This window comes from Uloborus diversus, chromosome 6 (genome assembly GCF_026930045.1).
Source record: "Uloborus diversus isolate 005 chromosome 6, Udiv.v.3.1, whole genome shotgun sequence".
NCBI classification, from domain to species: Eukaryota; Metazoa; Arthropoda; class Arachnida; order Araneae; family Uloboridae; genus Uloborus; species Uloborus diversus.
In genome coordinates, this window is record NC_072736.1 from 131,774,201 (window position 1) to 131,799,277 (window position 25,077).

The 25,077-nt window shown below is 33.4% G+C and overlaps 2 protein-coding genes across 2 annotated transcripts in view; one reads left to right on the forward strand and one right to left on the reverse strand.

The window, feature by feature from the left end:
- Nucleotides 1-1,897: 1,897 nt before the first annotated feature.
- On the reverse strand, nucleotides 1,898-6,745 carry LOC129223827 (ER membrane protein complex subunit 1-like). The gene has a single exon (XM_054858187.1). It carries the CDS (start codon nucleotides 6,536-6,538, stop codon nucleotides 3,788-3,790), a length of 2,751 nt encoding a protein of 916 aa, XP_054714162.1. The 5' UTR covers nucleotides 6,539-6,745; the 3' UTR covers nucleotides 1,898-3,787.
- Nucleotides 6,746-6,994: 249 nt separating this feature from the next.
- LOC129223743 (WD repeat-containing protein 3-like) overlaps nucleotides 6,995-25,077 on the forward strand; it is a 73,803-nt gene continuing 55,720 nt past the window's right edge. The window contains exons 1-3 of the mRNA XM_054858101.1: nucleotides 6,995-7,215; nucleotides 18,824-19,033; nucleotides 23,298-23,416. Coding sequence (XP_054714076.1) covers nucleotides 7,048-7,215; nucleotides 18,824-19,033; nucleotides 23,298-23,416 — 497 coding nt within the window. The 5' untranslated portion in view covers nucleotides 6,995-7,047. The remainder of the gene's footprint in view (nucleotides 7,216-18,823; nucleotides 19,034-23,297; nucleotides 23,417-25,077) is intronic.

Here is a 25,077-nt window from a genome sequence, read left to right on the forward strand (position 1 = left end):
TGTGGTATATTACATGCAGTTTTGGGGGGGGGGGGGGGCTTAGCCCTGGCGGTGACTTACTGCTAAATACCTTTCTTGTTGATTCTACCTAAGATTTTGAAGTGGAAATCTCACGATACAGTGGACAACAGTTAATTGAATCAGTTTTTAATTGAATCAGCCATTTTAATGAATGAAATAGTCAAAAACAGAACAAAATCTAGCTTTATTGAATTAGCCACTTTATGGAATCAAAACGGTTTGGAACGAACATAATTCATATAAGCGGTGGCCACTGTACACGAATTAAGATATTGTGGATAGAGGGAGAGATAAAAGCCTACTCAAATGTGGATTTTTTTTTTGCAAAGTTAATAAAAATACTAGGCAAAGATAGTTTTTTACTTCCTTTTACAAAAAAGAAAGTATTGTATTCGCAAAAAAATTTTCACTCAAAAATCGACCTTAATTTCCAATTTGCTCACCTCCGAATGAATGTTGTTGTTTTTTCGACTCGACCACACTTGGATAAGTGCCTAAGAACGTATAGGCACACCATATATCCATTTTGACGATTCCTGAGTTAGCTGCGAGTTTTCTTGTGACGTCTGTATGTGTGTTGCATAACTCAAGAATGGTATGTCCTAGAAAGTTGAAATTTGGTATGTTAGACTGCTAGTGGGGTCTAGTTGTGCACCTCCCTTTTGGTTGCATTTGGGTGTTTCTAAGGGGGTCTTTTGCCCCTTTGTGGGGGGAAATCATTGTTAATTTCGATGTAAACTCAAGTGGTGTTACAATTTGGCGGACACTTGGCGATATATTGGCAGTCTTTTGGTTGCCAAGTTTTGTTGCCAACTTGGCGATTTTTTTTTTTTTAAAGTCTGGTTTCAATTTGGCCACTGTTGGTGATATTTAGAGAGTAAACTATTGAATCACATTAAAATTGTGAATAATGGGGAAATGACATTAAATTGGAGTAAAAGGAAGTCATGTGAGGCACACATCAGCTCGTTTTTCTTTTGGTACAGTAAGTTTTTAAATTACTGCAAATCACAATATTGAGGGAAGATCGGCAGACTATAAATTAAGCCAACTCCCTTTTTTTCGTGAAAAAAAATCCTGTGGTATCGTATTCAACATGTATAGCTATCACATTTAACATTCATCTAACTGAAATCTCTTTGACCTAAAGAACTTGACTGGGAATGACTTGAAAGCTGGAGGATTTCTGCTGATGTTTTGCTTTCAAACAAACTGATTGAGCTTAAAAGTGGCGAAAGAACTTTTTACAAAATAAATTTTGGGAAAAGTACCTAATTTTAAGGTATGAAATTTTGTGAAGTGGCCGCTTTTACGATATAGAAATTTTGTGAAGTGTGAAGGGGCCACAAAGCTGACTCAATCGACCCCTGCTCGGTCTCAAAATTCTCAAATGGTTAATGGCTATCTAATGGTACTGTTGCAAGAATGGCTGCCCGCCACTAGAAAATGCACTTAATCTGTAAGTGCGGAGAAACCAATTAAGGAACAAACAAACGAATATAACATATAATGAACAAAACATACAATACGTTTCTAAAATTTTGTTTAAAAGATAATTTTTAAAATAGGGCAGTTTATTTTTTCGCTAAAAGTATTTACATAGCCTTTGAGTTCTGCTTCATCATAATTGTAATTTTTGTCATTCATAATTCCTACTCATTGCAGAGTTTTCAGTATTTCCTCTCACTCCCTCTTCCCCTTGTTTTAAATGATCTTATCCTAGCTTTAATATAAATGTATACTCAGATAAAAAGTATTAAATTAAAAAACTATTGATAGTAAATTTAAAAGCCAATATCTTCCTGATCCATCAAATCAAAAAAGTGAAAGGAAAATACATAGCAAATCTTTTTACATAATTTATTTAAATGCTGTGAAATGAAATCATATATACATTGATAACTGTACATAGAATTCACAACCATCTACAAAATGATCAACAATCAATGCAAAATCCATTTTATTTATGGTCATATAATATTATTTGCACTGGACTTTATCACTTCAAATCAATAAACATATAACCTTCAACAATTATAATTTTTAAAATTACAACCACATATTTTTTCTTGTATGCTAAAGAGTTCTAGTTCTGAAAATGTAAATTTTAGTAATTAATTCATCTCACTTAAATAAATCAAATAAAAATTAATTTAAAATTATACACACTGAACAAATTGCTTGTAAGAGTAGGAAATGAAAGTATTTCTGATTTTATTGCTTATACCTTCAGATTAACACTCAGCTTTAGAATATCAAAAAAAAAAAAAAAAATCATTTGTAGCAACTATTTTAAATAAATCTTTTGTGTTTATGTTAAACATGGGGAAATTAATTTATTATTTAAGATAACAATATATACATACAAATTTAAACGATTAAAAACCAACTCTCTGAAAAAAAATTCTCATGAATTTCATGTTTTTATTTTGAAATGTGGATCAAATGGTCTGTAAAAATGAATTTATGCGTTATAATTGTAACGGGTCTTTTGCCTTTTTCTTGTTAGAGTTGACAAGAAATTTAAAAATATATATATTGTTCAAACCTTCCCTCTCCTAAAAATGTAATATTCTATCATAGCATGTACTGTAAAAGCATTTATTTTAGCTAACAGTAATTTTAGCGAATTTTATATAAACAGAACTTCTGAAAGTTGAAAAATATCTATTTCGTGAAATTAATACTTTTGCGATTATGATAGACTAGCGAAAATTAAAGTCTCGCAAAATCAAGTGCTTAGCAGTATATTCAAAAGGATCGCATATAGAAATTTGGAAATGTAAATGCCAAATGTGGATGATTTTGGACATTTCAAAGTTAACAAGACTTAACTATTGAAAATAAATACCAAGTATTTTCAAACTGGCGCTGTTTTTTGGTTTTTGTTCCCTTATGGTGGTGGTTACTCCAAGAGCAATTAGTATTACTTTTGGATTTAAAAGTTTTTTTAAATAACAATTGAAAGAATTAGACATCTTAATTTTTTTTAATGATTGGTCTATTCAATGGTCCTATGAAGTATTTCATGAATATTCGTTTTTATTGTTATTTTGTGTCTTTAATTTTAAGATATCAGTTAAAGTTAGTTTCTTTATCGCCTGAAACCCTTAAAATCTGCACAACCACTTCTCCTAACCTTTCCATTGGTGATAAGGTAAGAGTGGACTGAAGTAAAATTTTCTGTAACAATTTTCGAACAGAGTGAAATTTTTAGAAACTATGAGGAAGCTCAACCTGCTCCCTCCTCCTGTAGTAAAAACTCTTCAAATATGCATACAGTAAAAATCATTGAAAAAAACAATTTTCAAAGTTTTTTTTTTTTTAAATACTTTTTCAGATTTAGAATATGTTCTCCAGCCCAAAATTTTTGGATTACAAACAGCTCTGATATATTTAGGATAATAAAAAAATATTATTAAGTAGAGATGTAGTTAATTGATAAAACTAATTAGGCTTTTAAAGATTTTCTGCATAAATAAAACCTGGACATTTTAGAAGAAAATTTTACTTCAATATATATGTGACATAAAAGCTTTAAAGATTCAAAGTTACTACACATGATAATAGACTTTCATTGGCTTCAAATATATTAGCAGAATTATGTGCATTAAATATTTGCAATGGGAGTGTCAATCAAATTTTTGGCAGAACCTATAAAATACATTTTATAGCAATAAATATAAATACTTTGATACAAGAGTAAAAGGACAACCAGATCCAGTTATCAATTAAAATTAAATTTCAATATTAAATTTTCCTATTTTCATTTCCATGCTGCCCTTAGAGTCCGTCGAGCTGCAAACCTTTTACTAATATATGATATTACTAGCAGTCCCAAAAGTACAACACAAATGAAAGAATGATCAAAATCATCTTTCAAGATATCAAATGTTTTTGAAGGTGTAACTCGGGTATAGAATAAATCTAGACCATACACAAAAAGCAAACAAGTGGATTCTAATCCGGATGGAGCAGTAACGATTCCTTGCACACGTACGACACTCTGGTTATAATTGATGATACTTTCAGAAACTACAGGAAGTTCAGGAATGTATGGAATAAGGCCTTCTTCTCTATGTTCCGGTAAAGGATTAATAGGGCGCCGTGGATCGAGGAAATTCTTTGGCAATTCCAAGATTCCGCCGGAGGGTAATGCGATTAGAATATGTTTACTTGTCATCCCTCGTTCCGTTACTGTATCAGCCATTACTTCAATATTTGATGGGAAAATAAATGTCTGATGCTCAACAAGAGGAAGAGGTGGTGGAGCAAACGATGAAAATGCGGTTGTATTGCTTTGAAACATGCCCTCGTAAAGTTCAATAGACGATATTTCTATTCTCCTGGACTTATCGTTATAAAAACTATAAACAACCCAGTTTTCTGAGTGCACAACATGAATTGGACCTTTACAACGCTTATGAGAAGCTGAGTAAATAATTAGTCCAGTAACAACATCGATAAGGTAGATATTACAAAAAGATTTTTGGATGATGTCATTGCCTTCCGTAAAAACAGCTGCTAAATTCGGATTTAAATATTTGTAAAGAACACTTCTATCCCCCATGACTCGACCTTGGGAATGCACATGTTCCAGTAGTTTTTTTGTGGCCACTTCAACAATTGGTTGAGGTAATGTGTTTTTCCATATTTCAGTAGCTTTTAGAGTATTAGGTACATCACTATCACTTAAGGAATAACCAATTAAGACTCCAGACTTTGGTTCTGCGGTGAAAATAAAATGCGAGTCTTTGTGCTTCTTTATATCATGTGATTCAGGATAAATGTGAACTTTCAAATCCGAGTCTAAAATCAATATTTCTCTCAAATAATTTGTAAGTGAGCCAGTGGGAATAACTTGCAAAATTCTATAAGGCAGTGTTTTAGATTCTAACGTAGAACCTGTAATTGGATCGAAAGAATATAAACGATTTTGTCCAGTAACAGAGTGCAAACCTAATGCTGTACAAATAGGCGGATATGGAAAATGTGCGGTAGTCCTTTGAACAAATAGTGGTAGGTAAGTTTTTTCTTTCACAGTAAAAGGCAGCAAATTTCTTTCAAAATGACTCCAAATAATCAATCCAGAAAAATTATCAATACCAAATATTTTCCCAGGTTTCGTGAGAATTACAATAATCTTATGAAGGCCAAATGTATCACGAGAAAGAGCTTTCTTAGCATTCCCATCATTATCAATGTCGCCTTTTAGGCCAATCAAAGTTTTCAAGAGAAAGGTCTGCAATAAGAATACTTGGGATTTCAAACGAGTGAGAAACATTGACAGCAGGCCAGCATCGGGATCTCCGAACTCTTGCTCAATATTTGCATCGGTCTCGGAAAGGGGCAAGTCCATTATTTCTGAAGATATAATACTGGAGAGAGCTTCTTCACGGGACCAGACCATTCTTCCTTGCTGGTGAATAATCAACATTGAATGATCTTCAAAGAGAAGCAAAGACTTATAGCTGATTCCATGATCCTTTTTAGTGTAAGGAAAAATATAAAAATCTTCTAAATTTCCTCTATCTTCAGACAAAGTAAACACACCAGCTAGGTTCTTAAGTTCTTCTTTTGAACCAACATCTATTGCCTCAAATTCATATAATTTATCTTTAAGTTTCAATGAAAAGATAATTAGTTTATTATCAACTAACGTTGACGTAATTTTAGTTACAGAGGGTAATACTTTTATCATTTTGATTACTGGAGCTTGGATTTGCAATAGCATTACGTTATCATCTATATTAAGGCCAAAAACAGGTGTATCGGATGATTCTTGATAAGGAAGAGCAATTACCTTCACAGCATTAATGCTGTTACGAATGTCAATCACAAGACTCGTAAATGGAACAGATATAAAGGAACCTCCGTCCTTCACGGATAACAAATGAATAAGTCTTTTCTCTTTGTCAACACAAACGAAATAACTGGTGGAAACAAAAATACAGTTAATACTTTGGTCATACCAAGGTGAACTTATATCTTCAGAAGTTTTCATAGAAGCTCGGGTGAAACTGTAAATTGAGACTTTAGTATATTGACTAGGAATCATTTCAATCTTGACAACTTCTTTTGAGGTGGAATCAATTTTGAAATACAAATGTGCATTGTTTTGCTGAATATGGGGAAAAGAAGTTTCCCATTGCAGTACTCCTGTGTTACTGTCCCAACTTCTAATGAATTGACCTCCTCCGTTAATCGTAATTATGTCTCCTTCTTCAGACATTGCGTTGATTTCGCCAGCACTTCCCTTTTCTAAAACCTGCCTCCATATTATACTGCCAGTACGTGTGCTTAAACAAGCCAATACATTCTTTTCGGTACTCACAGTAAATTTATGAGTACCTGCACTCACAGGATCAACATAAGCGAATTTCACTTTGCCTATATATTGCTGTCTCCAGTCAAATTTTCCAGCCTGATCTTCATATAAACAACAAACTATTTTCAAAAGTGCAACGCATAAAACAGCTCTAAAAGTTAGGAATGAAAATAAACATGAAACGTACATCTTTCTATGTAAATATTATTAAATATGAGCAATAAATAAAGACGAAAACAACAATTTATTAGGATTGAGAAAGCAGTGCTTATTAAAACACATATGGATCAAATTTTTTACTATTCTGTAATAGTATTATAACTTAATATATGTAAATATTAGGATAATTTGATCGGGATCAATTCACACCGCTACGTTCCTGAATCGTGAACGGTGAACCTTGTTTTTCACTTCATTTCAGATTTCAAAAAGCAGTCAATGACCGAAAAAAGTAGTCTGGGTTATAATAATCCCAAAGAGTAGAAATAAGATTTCAGAAAAACATTTAATGAAAATCAGTTTTTATAAATCATTTAAACAAATAGAATTAACTTTTTCTAACTAAAAAAAACCCCCTAATATATGTAATTTCAACTGTAGCTGTAAGTCCCAGCGGTAAACAAATTTTCCTAATTTTCACGTGTTTAGTGGTGGTATTCCGTGTTTAGTTTGTATTTTAATCGCTACATTTTAAAATTATGACAACCCGGCAATATTTAAGATTTTGTCACGAAAGTACATTTGGTTTAATAGCTTCAGCAACTGCTGGAATTCAGCAAATTAATGTGGCAAAAAATTTAAAAAATGTCGTTGCAGTTCCTGCGTGTGAGAACGTGTACCTATGGAATTTACATACGAAGGAAAAGGTATAAAGCTTTACCTACCTGGCCTGATTTTCAGTGCTTAAATATGTGACGTTGTGTATGATGGTTACGTCATAGTTTTGAGTCAACAAGTGACAAAGTGTCAATTTAAATGTAATTTACAAATACACATTTCTGAGGGGTTACAGGGTTCCCACAGGCCCTCAAAAGTCCCTATAAAGGCCCTATTTTCAACTATTGCTTGTAGGGGCCCCTCTAAAAGCCATATTTTGTAGTCAAAAGCCCTAAAAAATAATGAAAGGCCCTATTTTATTAGGATTTGTGTCATTCCGTGTCAAATCAACAACAAAAAAAAAAATCCTAACTTTATTTCTTAGATTTTCATGAAACTTTTAGAAACCTTACTATTTGATGTCTTAAATTTATTTATACTTTTTAAAAATCTATCATTCATAAGTAGGCTTGCCAGATTTCTGAAGTGCTCAACCGGGACACCGGAATCCCCCCCCCCCCCAATCGTCGATAGTATTCGAAAGGGTACACACCTGTGGTTGATTTTTGGATTTTTTTGTTGGGAAGTTTATTTTAAATGCTCTGAATATATGGTTACTAATTATGAACCGAAAATATGACGTAAGCAGGTAAAATTTGAACATTTCGACAAATTATTTTACAATTTATTTTAGTTAGAAACACATTGAATGATGAATAAAAAAATGAACAATATTTAGACACACTTTTCATTTTACGGGAATATTTTAGTCTTTTTTGGTTTTAATTTTGCTGTAAAAATTCTCTCAAGCTAATCCGGTATTAATTTTACAAGAAAATGTTGATATAAGTAACAGTAATAATTGTCCTAAATGATCCTTTAAAGACTTTTTGGTCTTTTGTAATCAGTTATCTTTTTCCGGGACATGAAGTAAACCGACCGGGACACCGGGATTTTGTCTGAAAACCGGGACGTCTGGCAAGCCTATTCATAAGTTATGTGCAATTGATTTTTGCAATTTGTTTAACAGCTTTTTTTTTTACTTGCCAGCAGTGTTTTGAAGTGTTTAATTCAAGGGTTCTATGAGAGCAACAGAGTTGTATACTAACTCATTTTGAAGTTACTTACTTGCACTTTAATTTTATATACGGTAACCGCGGATAACCGAAATCGCGGATAATCCACAAAGTAAGTAGAAGACAATATTCGTCTATGCAATAGCTTTAGATAGATCAATAATGTAATAGAAATTTAATTAAAATAATAACATTTTATAAAAAACATGTAGAAACTAGAAAAGGATCGCTTCTTCTAGCAAATGGATTTTATACATATGCGAGCAAATGGTGCAAACAGATTAATTTGAAACATATCAAGCTAGGTTACACCAAGATATTTATGCATAGGGGGAAAGGAGGGAAGTTTTTTTTGAACAAGATCAATTATGCTCGTAAGTCGTATCGATCTAAAAGTCAATAAATATAGTGCAGATTTAAAGCAGTAACCAGTAAGTAGTGTAAATCTACAAATCAGGATTCAAGCAGTTAGGTTTCAGGGACCATGAAAGGTTTGATGCTATTGAAAGGGGAAGAAAAAAAATAGGGATGACTAGAAACAGTTTTTTACTTAATTGAAATGTGTACATTTATCTATACATTCAGTTAACCATTGGCAAAAAAACGTTTTGTTGAATGTGTGAAAGCCGGTGGGTAATCCACCCTGTGGATAATCGGGAGTTTAGTGCAGGGCCCAACTAAGACTTTATGAGGATACTGGGTACGAACTTCATTTGCCCCTACCCCATCTTCCCTAGCTTTTACTATAGTTGTAAAATATTTTGATTATTAAGTATTTACTGTATCCACACTAAATGTGATAATGTCTAATATTGCATTAAATTGTGAAAACATTATAATATGTCATGTTGGTAAACTTTTGATTGGCAGCAATAGGACATAAATTTCAAAGATATCTCTTATGTAGCATTTAAAATGCAATAAAATTTAATATTAAGCTTGGAATGACTTTTAAATTTCTGAAAAAGCTTGTAATTTTAAATAGATTTCATTTTTCCCCTAGACTTAAAGTTTGCTTTTGCTGTGGTGCAATTTGAATTTGTTCCATTAAAAAAAAAATTTAGCTACAAATTTGGTGCCCCCCCCCCCAAAATGTTAATGCCCTGGCCTGTGCCCCATGTGCCCATGCCTTAATTTGGCCCTGGTTTAGTGAATGGTTTATTTTCAAGAAAAACTTTTTCACAAAATTATGAATTTAAAATGTCCTTTTAAATTTTTGAAAAAAATCTTAAATATATTTTAATGAATACATCCAACATGTTTCAGAGTGGGACTATGAGTGCCTCAGTAGTAATAGCAAATAGTGTGAGAAATTTTTTTTGCAATTTTTTCAAAATTTCACTTTTAAATGTAAAAGCTCATGTTTTATGAAAGCGACAGAGTTTTATAATCGCTCATTTTAAAGATAATTACATTCACTTTAGTTTGTAACTTGAATAATTTTTGAGAAAAAATGTTTGCTACAAAATTTTAAAATGTAAAAATTCAGAAATTTTTATGATGGTGTCCTTTATTTTTTAAAAAAATACTGTTTGATTTTTTAATGCATATTTATAAAAATGTCCAAAAATTTTCAGCGGAGCCATGAAAGGGTTCAGCAGTTACTAAAATGTTTTAGCAAAAATTAGAGTAATGTGTCCTACATTATTTGCTGTCCTTTCTTGGTCCCACTCTGAAATTCTCTGTATTCATTAAACTACAATAAAAATCATGTGTTTTTTCCAACAATTTTCAAAGACTATCTTTAAAAATTTTCAACTTTACATTTTATAAAAAATAAAAAAATTCTCAAATTATTCAAGGTACATAAACATAATAAATTAATGCACATGTAGTTTTCCTTAAAATGAGCTTTCATACAACTCTAGTGCTCCCATAGAACTTTAGTTACAACGTTTTAAAGCTCTGCTGTCGAGTAAAAAAAAAGTGCTTTGAAATGAATTTCAAAATTATTCATCAATTATGAATGATAGATTTAAAAAAAAAACATAAAAATAAATTGAAGACTTCAAAGAAAATTGGTGTGCATTGGCTTGTATTTGCCCTAATTATTTTAAAATTGTGCTGTAAAAAGGTCATATAAAGGCCCTATTTTTTAATCTGTTGGAAGAGTGGGAACTCTGGGGTTAATAGATCATTCTTACTCCAAATTTGCTGTGAATGTAAGAAATTTAAGGAAAAGATCAATGAAGTTATTTATACCTCCTAGGGAGCTATATTTGAAGCTATAATAATGTGCACACACATTATATAGCAGGGCTGTCCAACTGTAAAAAGCTTACGGGCCAGAATTCCTGTCGGTGATCATCTGTCGGGTCGCAGTTTGAAAAAGTTGATCAATAACCTCTTATATAATAACAATTTATAGTTGAATTATTAATTATAAAACAATGTAACCGAAGGATTATGGAACAATTTGTTTACATCTTAATGGGAAAACTGTGGCTGATCCACCTTCTTTACAAGGGCAGGAATGTCAACGTCGATGTTTGTCGTTGTCAGCCGAAGAAAATCTAACAATGAACTGTCGGAGAGAGAGCTCCTGTGACGATTTTTGATGAAGTTCATCCCCGAAAAACCACTTTTGCATAAATAATGCAGCTGTATAATTTCCCACACTCCCTTTAGACCCTTTCTTGAAGAGCAGTGTAATGTTAGCCAGCTACCAGTCCTCTGGCACTGTCCCCGAGTTTTAAGACGCATTGAAAATATTTACAATTACATCTGCTAATTCCTCTGCACATTCAACTAAAATTTTTGGATAAATATTATCTGGTCCCGGAGCCTTAGTTGCTTTAATTTTTTTCAAATGAAGTAAAACGTCATCCCTGGAAAATACAAAGTCCTCAAGCTGTACTATAGCTTGTGTCTTGTTGATGTCAACTGTTGAGATACAGTTATCAATTGAGATACAGGACGATAGTGATATTGCTAACGAAAAAAGTTATTAAGAACATTAGCAATATCACTATCGTCCTGAATTAAAATTCCATGCGTATCAACCAGTGGCCCAATATGACTATTTTGAACTTTCCTCGAATTAGTGTATGCAAAAAACCTCTTGGGATTCCTGTTTATGTTATCTGCCAGTCTTTGCTCCAACTCTTTTTTCTGAATCCGTACCAAATACTTAAATTTACACCTTGCCTTACAATATTGGAGTCTATCTGCACTGTGACCAGTTTCTTTAAACTTATGAAAAGCGACTTGCTTGTAATTTAGAGCATCTTTAGTTTCCCTGGAGAACCGCATCGGCCAAAATTTTAGTGTTGACACCCTTTCTCCTAAAGGGAACATGGTCCCTAACAATTTTGCTAGATTTTCCTTAAACTCTGCCCACTGAAGATTCACATCGCTATTGTCCAATCCGGAAGAAAAACTGCTTTCAAACTCTGCCTAAGTGCCACAAAATCAGTATTTCTGAAATTGGGCACAATCCTGAAATTCTCTACTATGTGCATTTCAAATTTAATCCCAAACCTAATACTGTTGTGGTCACTATTTCCAATGTGTTCCCCTACACATAACCCCTGAACAGAACCTTCCATGTCGCAGAAAACTCGATCCAAAATCAAGTCCTGTCGAGTACCATGAGTTACAATTTGATCTAAGAAACAATCACCAATTACTTTCGAAAATTCCTCTTCTCTGCTATTACTATGGCAAAAATTATTCCAATCAATTCCTGGAAAATTTAAATCTCCCATTATGATGACTGAAATAGTTGGGTGGCCTATAAATGTTCCCTAAATGTAGATTTTTGCCCTTATTGCTCATCAACTCCAGCCAAATCATATCGATCTCATTAGGTTTATCATTAATAATCAATTCATTGCAAGTTAAAGTGTCTCTGACGTAAAATAAAACCCCACCACCTCTTTTACCTACTCTATCTTGCCTAAACAAATTATACCCAACAATAGGTAATAAATCATCATTTTCGGTAGCCCATGTCTCAGTAACTCCAATAATATCCAAATATCCAACCTCTCGTCTATTATTATGCTTTTCAATTCTTCCATCTTGTTCCTAATACTACGAGCATTTGTATAAAAAACTTTAAGTAAACCCATCTTACTTTCATTTAATGCTGCACTATTATTTGAATCCCAACTGTTAAAATCTTTTCTCTTATTAGCCACCCTATTTCCGTTTCTACTAAAATCCCAATAGTTGGTACCCTTTGGAATTCTGCCCCTTAAACCATGCCCCCCATTCCAACTTAGTTTTTTGATTCTGAATCCTCTAAATAGGGATGGAAGTTTTAGTTCCTTTTGAGGAACTAGTTCGTTTAGTTCATCTCAACCTTGTGAACTAGTTCAATGAACTAGTTCAAATGAACTATTCAGAGCTTTTTGGCGGGAAAATATAATCACATGTTGCCAGATAAGTAGTTCTCCCTTTTTAAAGGCCGGGGGGGAGGGGGATAAATTTTGCAATTTGCCGGGCTGTGGAAATTTGGGCTGATTGAATTTTCGCGTATTTATGTATATTTTTCGGCGAATTTCCGCGTATTTATTCATATTTTTCGGTTTAATTATCAAAACTAATATTTTTTTAACAATCAGAAGTTCCAACCTGGGGGAGGGGGGGGGTCATGGCACAGGCTGCGCCATTGAAATTTTTAGGGGGAGGGGTAGTAGGGGTATTTTTTCTTTTTTTTGGGGGAGGCTCCTGCTTTGGGGGGATTCGTGATTTTTAGAGGATTGCGCCTTTGCTCAGAGGGGGGGGGGGACCCCTTGAGCAATACATTAGTGCATTATATACATCTTTACAATTGTTTTCAACTCATTTTCTTTTACGATTAAGTATTTATGTTGATTTTTAATTTTTTGCGTCACACTTCATGTTCTGTGTTAAAGTTTCGACATTTTAGAGATTCGTTGGTCTTGTTACCAAAATTAATGTTTCTGATTTATTCATTTTTGTTTTCATCCTCACATTAACTGTCAAGAGCATTTTTTAATTCTTGATCGATAGCGTACACAGATTTAGTGCGCCCCCCCCTTATAGAATAGAAAGTGCAAAAGTTAAAATTAAATAATAATAATAAATTTTAACATAGTATTATTTCAGAACGTGCGGCCTCCTACCTCTTGCCCTCCCCCCCTCGCGCCCAGGATTTTCATTAACTACTCAAGTTAAAAAAATTTCAAATATTGCTATACATTTAATTTCTTTATAGAAGAGATATCCCCCCCTCCCTTCATTTCACCACTAATTCACTAAGAATATTTTCTGGTTCTGATCTGCAAACAGTTCATGGCGACAGAGCTGTATTAACTGAAATGTTTTACTGTATTGGCTTTTAATTCAATGTATTTTATGATATGATTGATGAGATGCTCTTTCATTTTCTTTTGAATATTTTAAACTGTCAAATATTTTGTTGAAATATTTTGCCCTGAAAGCGACTGTAGGAATTCGGGGGAACAAACTGACGCCCTTACCTCAGGCGGCAAATTTTTAAGGGCGCCCTCATTTGTGTTTTTCTCGTTGAAACTCCTTATAAAAACTCAAACAAAAAATTTATTCAAGGCGCCAGTTTCAAAAGATATACAATGACTAGGAAAGATTGTCAGCACTGAAAAGTGATAATTTACTTAACACAACCAAAACAATATCCATGTTAAAAAAAAAAAAAATATGGAGATTAATTCAAAAACTATTAAAAAAAAAATTACTTAAGGGGTCTGCAAACTTGACTAGTTGCGAAGTTTTCAAAACACATTGAGCAAATGATATTGTACTCATTTTATGAAATATTGTATTTTTATTGTATTTGAAAACAATGATTTTTACGTTGTTGCGGGCGTAACACCTACAAATCAATATTTGTATGCTACACAAATTGTTTTTAGAAAGTTGATGCTTCATTTAAGATACATAAGGGTTCCTTTTATTCGAATATACCACAAAAAAATGCCTAAAATTCCAGGGGAAAACTGCAAATTTTTGCGCGAAAATTTCACACCCGTGCAAATAGATTGAGAAAAATATGAGTTTTAAGAAAGGCAGAACATTTTTATTAGAAAGCACAAAAAAGTCTGTTCCTAATTTCTTTTGCACTGTCGAAAGTGGAAAAAAAAAATTCTTTTCAAAGCCTTTTTCTTTTTTTTTCTTTTCATTCTAAAGTCTATTTGTGCAATGGAAATAATTTGAAGTTTAAATTAAAAAACAAAATAATAATCTGTCACTTTAATTCTGAAATAAGCGCACCCAATGCATGAGATGAGGCGCACATACTCCGCCTATTTCACTAATCACGCCACATCCATCGTGCATCGCGATTGAATTGAAAGGAAAGTCAAGAATCTTGCCGAACTTTCCCCCACCCGCCTCTGCTAAACAATAGCTCCATTGAATCTTGAATGACTGAACGAAAAGCAGATGCACTGCGAGAGACACGCAGGAAAACTGGTCGAACTAGATGCAATACTGAACTAAACAGTCAGCTTTTAGTTCAGGGAACTAGATTTCTAGTTCAGTGAACTAGATGAGGAAAAGAACTACTGATGAACTGGATGCCAAATTGAACTAAGAACTAAACGAACGAACTAGTTGCCAAATCGAACGAGAGAAAGAGATCTAAACGAAATTGAACTAAGAACTAAATGAACGAAGAACTAAACGAACTAGTGAGCTAGATTGTTTTCTACTGAACTAAAAGCTGAACTAGTTCGATTGAAAGACCCGTTCACCGTGACCGGGTCCGAACTAAACGTTCCATCCCTACCTCTAAAACCGTCATTACATTTAGACTGCCCACTGATTATTATGGAATTGGCAAAGGTCCAGTTAAGACTAGTCTATCTGAATGTGTTGGAAAAATAAAAATTTGGTGTGCATGTTCCGCTGATTTTAATGTGACTCTGCTTAATTTAGAAGCTAACCTACATCTGCAAAAGCTGGCATCCCTGTAAACTAGCAGATGGGTTTATTTCCGCCTGTAAGCCAGATGTTTGCCTTTCCATCCAATTGGTGGTCAGACTCTAGATACAAATAGATTATATACTTTTCCCCATTAATTTTCATTTTAAAGTAAAGCAATAATTTAAAAACAATATTTGGATATTCAAGAGAGCATATATCGTAATTGCACTTTTCTTATTTTTCTATTTAGTAAATTTGCTTAAAGGAGCAAGAGCCCATGAGCGGCAGACCTACGTCTTTGTACATAAATGCCTAAAAAATTTTTTGCATAAGCACATCACAACAGGTACGAAAGGTTCGCTATTTTTTAAGCTGAGTCACACCGACTTTGACAGGAAACAGGCAGCAAAAGGTGCATCAAAAACTAAGCATTAAATCATTCCATGTCAAGTGTAGGACTCGACCGATGCATCGGCGCCGATGGTTCAACAATTTATCCATCGGCATCGGCGGCCGATGCTAACTTGCAGGAAACATCGGCCCATCGGCATTAAAAAACATCAAAAAGCCGATGGAATTGGCCGATGTTTTTGAAAAAAAAAAGGACCTTTGTTGTTTTACATTTAATGCAAAGTAAAGGGAGTTATTGTTTTCATATAAAATTGTTTACTTAAATTTCAGTATGAATTTCTATTTTAATCACCCCTGAAAGAGTTTTAAATACTGCATTCAGGTACCAAACAAGTTAATTATTGCGTTGTTTCTTGCGGCTGGATGTACGTATGTATCTCTCATAAGTCATAACTCAAAAATGGTAAGCTGCAGAAGGCTAAATTTTTGCATATGGGATGTGCGTACGTTCCAGTTGTGCACTTCCCCTTTTTTTGGTCAATCGGGTGTTTTAAAAAGCCTATTTACTCTTTTTTTGTGGCTATCAATTACTTATTTCAATGGAAAATTAATATAGCATTTTAGACTGACGATCATTTGGTGATGTATTGCCGAATTGGAGGCTACGGAAAAAATATGAGATGACGAAACCGGTTTAGTTTCATTTTGTTAGACTCCCGTTAAACCGATGGTAATTTTTTATTTTTCGATATTTGTAATGTGAATCACAGTAATGCAGTCTTTTCTGTATCGCTTCGGCGGAGCTAGAAGTTTGGGGCCCGTCGAAATACATTTTGGGGCCCTATTTCTCTATCACAGCAGTTATAAAACATTTATCATAAGCGTTTTTGCAACTCCTACGGTGCCCCTATGGTTTATGGGCCTCTCGCGCAATTGCAACATTTGCTATTTTTTAAATCCGCCACTGCGCATCAAAACAAACTCGGGTGCAAGTTTTAAAAGGATTTTTCTGCTCAATGTTTATGATTGTTTTGAACTCTATTTTTATGACTATTTTTTGCATTTCCGAGAACACTTGAGTGCCCCTCCTCCCATTCCCTCAATTTCTGAAATTAAACTCTAGGTTGTACTTCTTAGTTGTTTAAAACTAACACCATTCTTAAAATTAGAGTTTTTTTTTCAAGCTTTATATATTGTTTAGGAAGAATTTAGAGCATTAACCCCTTCAGTCGGAATTATGAAATATTGGACCAAAAATGTTGATATTTCGTACACAGTGTACTATGGTAAAGGGTATCTTATTGACAAAATTTTGAGTTTGTAGGAGAAAAATTAAAAGAGTTATGGCACGTCCAATATTCCTGACTTATATTTTTGAAATCAATATTTCATATACAAAAACGATAAAATACCGAACAAACTTCATTATAAAATGTTCTACAAACAATTATAAAACATAATATAAGCGTTTGAAATTATTAATTAAAAATTGCATATTTTTTAAAAAATCAGGAAAAAACCATTGTTGGAAAAATGAGCCACTCTCTATCTCTCAATCCTTATATGTCAGTATTGTCAACCCCAAAACGAAAAATTACTTCAAATTATAATAAGTAGAATGTAAAGAGTCAACTACAAAAAAAATCAACTAATTAAATCAATTATTAAATGATTAGCAGCTGTTTAAAAGTATGTCCGGTATACCGGACACCAGGTCTGAAGGGGTTAATGTAAGAAATTGGTTAAAGACGTTTTGAATGGTGACATAATTCGGAAATCAAAGGCTCTTTTGAATTTTTTCTTCGGAAATGCTGAAGTAGATTCAGAAACTCTTCCGAGGCGTTGGTGGTAGCGGTTCTGTACTAAAAAAATGAGACTGAAGTTGGGGCCGAAGTTTAATGTTGTGAATTACTCCAAAATCAGAGGGTGTCCCCCCAAACTCACCCTCGTCGTTTCAAGCATTTCTTAAATATTTAGCGATTATTTATTTTGGCTAAGAAATGTCATTTTGCGTATTTCTTATACTTGTTTCAATGATCCTTCAAATCCCTGACAATCTTATCAATTTATTTCTGTTAGATTTTTTTGAGCAATCACGATTGCTTATTGTTCTCATTTGACTGTCCTTGACGTTAGGCTGATTTTATTTCCCTCCCCCCCACATCCCTCTGCCGCACTCCCGCCCACCGTCCTCTGCAGGCGTGGCTCCTCCGGTCCTGAGCAATGTTCCCCGAAATCCGCTTCTCCTGGTCAGTGGCGTCCACGTCCTACACACGCTCACACATACACACGCCTATGTGCATACACAAGTCTATGCACACACAAGCCTACACATGCACAAGCCCCTACACACAAAGAGACATACACGCCTACGTGTGTGCACAGGTCTACGCACACACAAGCCTACATATGCATGCGCGCCTACACACACACACACAACTATACACACGTAACCGCCCAGGAGAAGGGCAGGTTTGGGAGGGTCAGGAGCAGTTTCTGGAAACAATAACTCCAATAAGTAGGGTCCTGTCGCAACTCATGATCGCGAAAAACATAATTTGAATTAAAAATAACAATTCAAATTGATCTTTTTAATTATTTTTTTTTTGCCATCGGCCAACGGCATCGGCCATCGGCAATCGGCCATTTGGAGGAAAACTATCGGCCATCGGCCATCAGCCATCTTTGAACAATCGGCCAACAATCGGCATCGGCCCATCGGCCAAAAAATGCCATCGGTCGAGCCCTAGTCAAGTGACCTCATCGTCTTCATCCAACCACTTCCGATTTGAACGAAATTTTATAGAGATGCAGACGTGCCTTTTTAACAAAAATTTTCAGCTTCCAAGACCCAAATCCTGAGGATCTAGGATCAATAATAATTAAAAAAAGCTCCAAAATGGATCAGCTATGCGAAAGGAATTGCCTGTTCCCCCATAGGGGGCTATGAGTCCATTTTTTTTCTTTTTAAATACCTTAGATCCTTATAATTTGTGTCTTGGAAGCTGATAATTTGCATAGGTTAGTTTCAAAGGCATGTCTACCCCTCTCTAAAAAAAGTCCTCCAAATCAGAGATGGTTAGATCGGGACCACCAGGTCACGTGACATGGGATAAGTTTATGAGGTTTAGTTTTTGTAACAATTTTTATGTGTGCACTTTTCTTACCTGTTTCCTGCCAAAGCCATCAGCACTCAGCTTAAATAATAGGAAACCTTTCTTACCTACTGTGATGTGCTTAAGCAGAAACATTTCGGCCTTTATACTATGACATAGATCTGGTGTTCATGAACTCTTGGATTAATATGTTTTTAGATGAATATTCAATTTGTTCAGCTTATTTACTTTTAATGTTTCAGGTATTTTCACTGGCTGGAGAAACTAGTTTTGTAACTTGTCTTGTCTCTGATAGTAACGACAAATACATTGCTGTTGGATATGCTGATGGAGTCGTACGCATTTTCAATTTGCAGTCTAAAAGTTGTATTATTTCATTTAGTGGTCACAAATCAGCTGTATCTTGCTTGGCATTTGAGAAAAATGGCTCAAATTTGGTATCTGGTGGAAAGGTATATAGATCATTTTCTTATTTTCTTGTTTTTTTTACTCTGATTACTATTGTATTTATGGGAGATATCTTTATCTGAAGATCAGTGCATTAAAAAAGCGGCTGCTAACACTTCTTATGGACAAAGTCCTCCGGGAAGGCAACAAGTCTAAATTATCTGGACCTGAATTATACTGAATCGAAATACAATATAACTTTGATTTAAGATGGTTTAGGGACTGGAAAAAGTTATCAAGGACATTGTTGAATCGAGCAGCATAGACATTAGATATTCAATGCAGTCAAATCCGGACCAGTGAAATGTATCATTATATTGAGGAAATTGTAAAATCGAAGTTATACTGGATGTCAATTAAATGGATAAAGTATTCAAATTTAAAAAAAAAAAAAAAAAAACAATAAAGCTAATAGCTATTGAAGTTAATGCAAAATTTTGTTGGTAACCCAGCATTGCTCAGGTCTTTTTAATACCACATTTCTCTAACACAATTAAAAGATTAAAATATAGCCAGCTGCTGAAGGGGAAGGAGGTGGTATACTGTATCTATGAAATATAGTTATTTCTATGCATTATGCTTTGGCAGCCATTTTCTGGTTTGTTGTAATCATGAGCATTGACTGACTGCAAAGTTGTCAATGCTCCTGATTTTGGCGGGAAATCCGTATTTTCAACTGTGCTAAGATAAGATAAAATTTTAAATTTTATTTTTTAAAGGGAAATAATTAATGAACTAAAATTATAAAATGCATTTTAAATTTTTTTCACGGTCAAATTTTGTGCCTGGAAAGGAAATTTAATGCTATTTCAGCCCTCGACTACCCACCGTGACTCTGAGGTCACATCAACTTTGATTCTTATATTTCCTTAGGAGTCTTTTATTGATACAATGTGCCAAGAATGGTACATTGATTGATTGAATGAAGTTCTTAAGAGATGCTTATCCTACAAGAAGCGGCTTAAATCAGGGCAGAGAACCAAAAGGCCCGGAATAAAAAGACTGGACCAAGGAATGAAGGAACAAAAAAAAAGCATGAGTAGAGGAGTGTGAAACACAAATACTTACAAGAGATAATTGCAAGAGAAAAAGGGCAGTACACCGTAAGGAAAGATCTCTACACTAAACTTAACACATGAGGGGAGGAAGGGGAGAAGACAGCTCAGGTCGCAGTCAACGACATCGACTCTTATCTCTCCTTGAGTGGTGCAATATAGCTGCTTTATATTTAGGTTGCTCTTACACTGGCCGGTTATTTAGGAGGGCCAATTGCTTTCCTCCCCCTTTCTGACTTTGAAAAATTAGTGTTTTTACACTGGATTCGCGGATATAGATCATGATATATATAATGATATACAGTGGAGCACCGTTTATACATTTCTCTTTTATACGTTTTTATCAATTATACGTTTTTTAAATTGCCCCCTACAGAGTCTAATCCACATTAACCTATACCTATTATACGTTTTCTCATTTGTACGCTTTTTTCATGCAGTCCCTTCAAAAACATATAAACAGTGCTTCAATGTATATCCAATATTTATTTTGAAAATATCATGATATTTTCGATATTTATTTTTTCAACTATGGTATTTTCAATATAAAAAGTATATTAATCATAGTAAAATTGTTCATTTATTATTAAGAACAACCAAAAAGTTATGTACTATATTTTTATGATGTATAATACATCATTAATATAACAAACTTAATCTAATTTTCCTTTTTTACTTGTATTTTATATTTATAGAATTATTAGTAATGTTCCAATTTTAATTCATATTAATAGTGCGTAATTAAATTTTAAACATTCTCAGAAAAAAAAAGAAAATGTCTATTGACTGTGCACCGACTAATGCATATTTTTTATTTCTGAATCATAACTTACTGTAAAAGTAGCTAACAGAAGAAAAATGAGTAAAACAGCTAATGCTAAATTGTCTCCATTAAAATTGATAGAAATGTAAAATGAAATATTAGATATAAATAATGAAAGAAACCTTATTTTTAAGTCTACATATTGCAATTATAACATAATAAAATAAAGAGTGATTTGAGGATTTTTAAGACTTCAGTTTGTGCTCATTGAAAATATCGGATATATATCAAAATATCCAATATATATAAAAATATCGGATATTTTCAGCATCATGAAAGGATCATGATATTTTCGATTCCTGTTTTTACAAATAAGTATGCATGTTTTTTGTTGTTTTCCAATAAAATTTGCATTGAGTATACATCCTTACCCCTCTTTACCCCCTCCATAAAAGTTTGAAATGATGGGCCTGCTGAGACCTACACAAGGACAAGTTAATATTTCACTTACAAACTCAGAAACCTATTTTGAAAATGCAAAAGAAATTAAAAACAAAAATCCACCTTATAAGTGGGAAATATAATATTCTTTAAAAATCTGTCCCTATATTTTTTTCTGCAGAAAATAATTTGGGCAGCAGAGATTTAATTATTTGAGGATTTTCTTTACTAGTAACTTTATGAAGTTTTTATGATTCTTGTAAATTTTATTAAAATATCTATTTTTCTGGTAATGCTTTTGTAATATGTTTGTTTTAGGACTAAAAAAATAAATAAATAAATGAAGGAAAAGAAAAGCAGATTATAGATTAATAAAATTTATTTACTAGTTATGTATTTTTGGACATTTAGTAGATCTTTCAACAAGCAGTTGTGCATACTTACTATACACTTGTCTGTCAGCCAATGTATTTTTAATAAATTAATTAGTCGATTGATTGTAGTTCAGTACAGAAAATCATTATGTTTTTTTTAATTTAATAATTTAATGGAACTTTTAATTAAGTACAAATCAATTTAATTAAATTTACATGCAGTACACTAACACCCGATTATGGTAACCTGTATTCCACTATATTGCATATAGTGCAGCCTTACTCCTTGCTTAAGGGTGATATCATCCTGCTTATCTATTAAATTTGTTGAATATTAAAATGTACTTATCAAATGCAGATTACTATTTTTACCTGACTGCGCGTGCGCGACCCAAAGGAGGGTAATGTGTTTATCAGTGTGGTTATGTATGTATGTCCGTTTCTATGTGGCGTTCTACAGGCTAAACGCCTTGGCCAATTTTGGTAATTCTTAGGTCAATCGATTTGTCTTAACCTTGGGAGTGTCACTAAACACATGACAGTACTCAAAATTCTCCACATCAACAACCAGTTGCCATTTTGTTAGTTCGGGATCGTGTCGCATTCAGTATCTGTGTCGCTCACTACCTGCGTGCGACACAGCATGAGGCAAATGCAGGTAGCTTTCACTGCCTGAATTTTTTGTTTACTAGTCTACTAATTGGGACTTCAGTGGCAGAGTGGTCTAAGCGATTGCTTCTCACACTTGAGGCGGTGGGTTGGACTTCCACTCTCGCTCCGGATGTACTTTCCCCTCATTTGTTTTTGTCATGATTCAGGGGACTGAGTTTCGCTACGTGTACTTTCGCGACAGGCTTTTTTAGTTTTGCGAGAAAAATTTGACTGACGATGTTTGCTAGCTCGCGTCATCATGAGTTATACAGGCTGTTTATATAGCTGTACTGTGGTTGACTTAGTTCTCGCATTTTTGCTAAAGGTCAAGCACACGTAGCTTTAAGCCGAGTTAGGTCCCTAGAGGGACTAATTATCTGTAGTTTAAACCACCACAAGTTACTTAATAAACCTCACGATACAAACTCTCTTAATGAAATGACAAGATTACGAGTCTTATAATCATAATGACTAAGTCAATAAAAATTAACTAAAAAGTGTAAAATAAAAATAATAAATAAAAACAAAAAACCCGACTGCGTAAAAACCAAAAAAACTAAAAAGAAAAATGTATAAGCTCAGTAGTTTAGAACGCTATTAAGTACCACTGAATAGTTGCACCATTGAAATAGTTTTATATTCGTACACAAATAAAACATATCATAAATTCAAAAACAGAATAGAAGGATCAACAGTCGGGGCCCATTCAAATTTTACGAGGTTCCTTGATTGAAAAAGGAATGGGCCTCGACTGTTGATCCTTCTATTCTGTTTTTGAATTTATGATATGTCTTATCTGTGTACGAATATAAAACTATTTCAATGGTGCAGTTATTCAGTAGTACTTAATAGCATTCTAAACTACTGGGCTTATACATTTTTCTTTTTAGTTTTTTTGGTTTTTATGCAGTCGGGTTTTTTGTTTTTATTTAATAATTATTTTTATTTATTATTGTTATCATTATTATATTATTGTTTTGTAAAGGACTCCGAAATTGTTGTGTGGAATGTGACTGATCAAGCTGGATTATTTAGGCTAAAAGGACATAAAGGCCCCATCAGCAAGTGCCATATTTTTGAAGCTAAAAATATTCTGATATCAAGGTGAGTAAAATTAAAATGCTTTTGTTTTTTTATGTTTAATTATGTGTTTACAGAGCTTCCCCGAGGATTAAAAAATTGCAGGGTGCTATTTTTAAAAAAAATGCACTTTTTTGAGAAAAGGGCACTTTTTTGAAACTAAAAGGCATGTTAATTATTGCTTCGAAGCATTAGTGGATATAGTGGTAGGTAATATCGTGTTATTCCTGGGTTCGAAGTCTTACCGTTGTAGCAATAAAAACTTCGAAATATTCATGAATTACTTCCTAGGACATTTGAATAGTTTATAATCACTTTCAGGGGCGGCAATCGGGACTGGAAAGTTGGGGAAAGGGGGGACGACAACTAAAAACCATAGGATTTTTAGCCTGTGCAAGAAAAAGAAAAAAAAAGAGAAAAACAGTACACAATTTTGCCGAGGCTGATTTGAAGAGCATATGAATGGTAATTGATGCAAATCTAACAGCTTAACTCACGTTTTTCTTAAGATTTTGATGAATTATGTACGTAATAACTTTCCCCAAAGACATATTTTGACATGAATTAGGCTTATTAGAGTACTTAGAGATGTCACAAATATTTGGTAACAATTTCATTATGCAAGTATGACTTGTTTAAGTAAAACAATTGATTTACTAATATTTAAACAATGAATACATAAAGTAAGAGTTACTGCTTGTGCTAAATGTTTTGTAAACAGATACAAAAGTAAAACAAATAATTATGATCTGAAAATTTTGACTCTTCTGCTTTTTTTATAATTTCTATTTTTGGTTTCTAAATTGAAAAATATAATGATTGAACAATAAAAAGTGGGGGAGGGGGGGCAAATAACTAATTCTTTTAGCTGTAACTTAAAATACTTTTAAATTCAAAAGTAATAATTGCTCTTGGAGTAACCACCACCATAATGAAACAAAAACCAATTTGAAGCCAGTTTGAAAGCACTTGGTATTTATTTTCAATAGTTAAGTCATTTATTTTCAATTAAAATGTCCAAAATCATCCACATTTGACTTTTACATGCTGAATTCTTTATTTTTGTCATATTTTTGCGTTTCTTTGATGCCACGTGTCACGTGAAATATTAGCAGTTTGCTGTCAATCTGCAACAATCTTTTAGCATCTGATTTTGGTTTTTGATATTTCTAATTATTTTTTCAGTAGTACACAATATGAATAAAACTGAGCAAAAATACAAACGTATTATTTGGACCAAAAAATGTTCGGTGTTCGTATATTGCATAATAATAAAACTGAACGTATTATCCGCAAAAACGACTGTTTCAGCAAATAATCGTGATTTAGATTATATTAGACTGAAATAAAATGTTAAAAGAGATGAAATTCAGCAGAGCAAAAAAACAAAAAAAAAGAAAAAGAAATCGGAGGGAAAAAATGACGCAGATTTTGTACGTTGGCGGATTTTAGGTCGGTGGATTTGTGCACTCCACTGCACCTGCTTAATTCTAATTCAAAATGTAAAAGCACTATTGAAAACGTGAATTTTATTGAAAAATTATAAAATGCAGGGCTAACTTACCATTTATCTGGCTAGGAGAAAAGAGTTAGAATTATCTTAAAACAGTTGTCAATTGGACAAAGAAGCACTTCCCTTGTCGTTAAGCGATAAGGAGGAAGGATGACACCCAGTATTCTTCGCT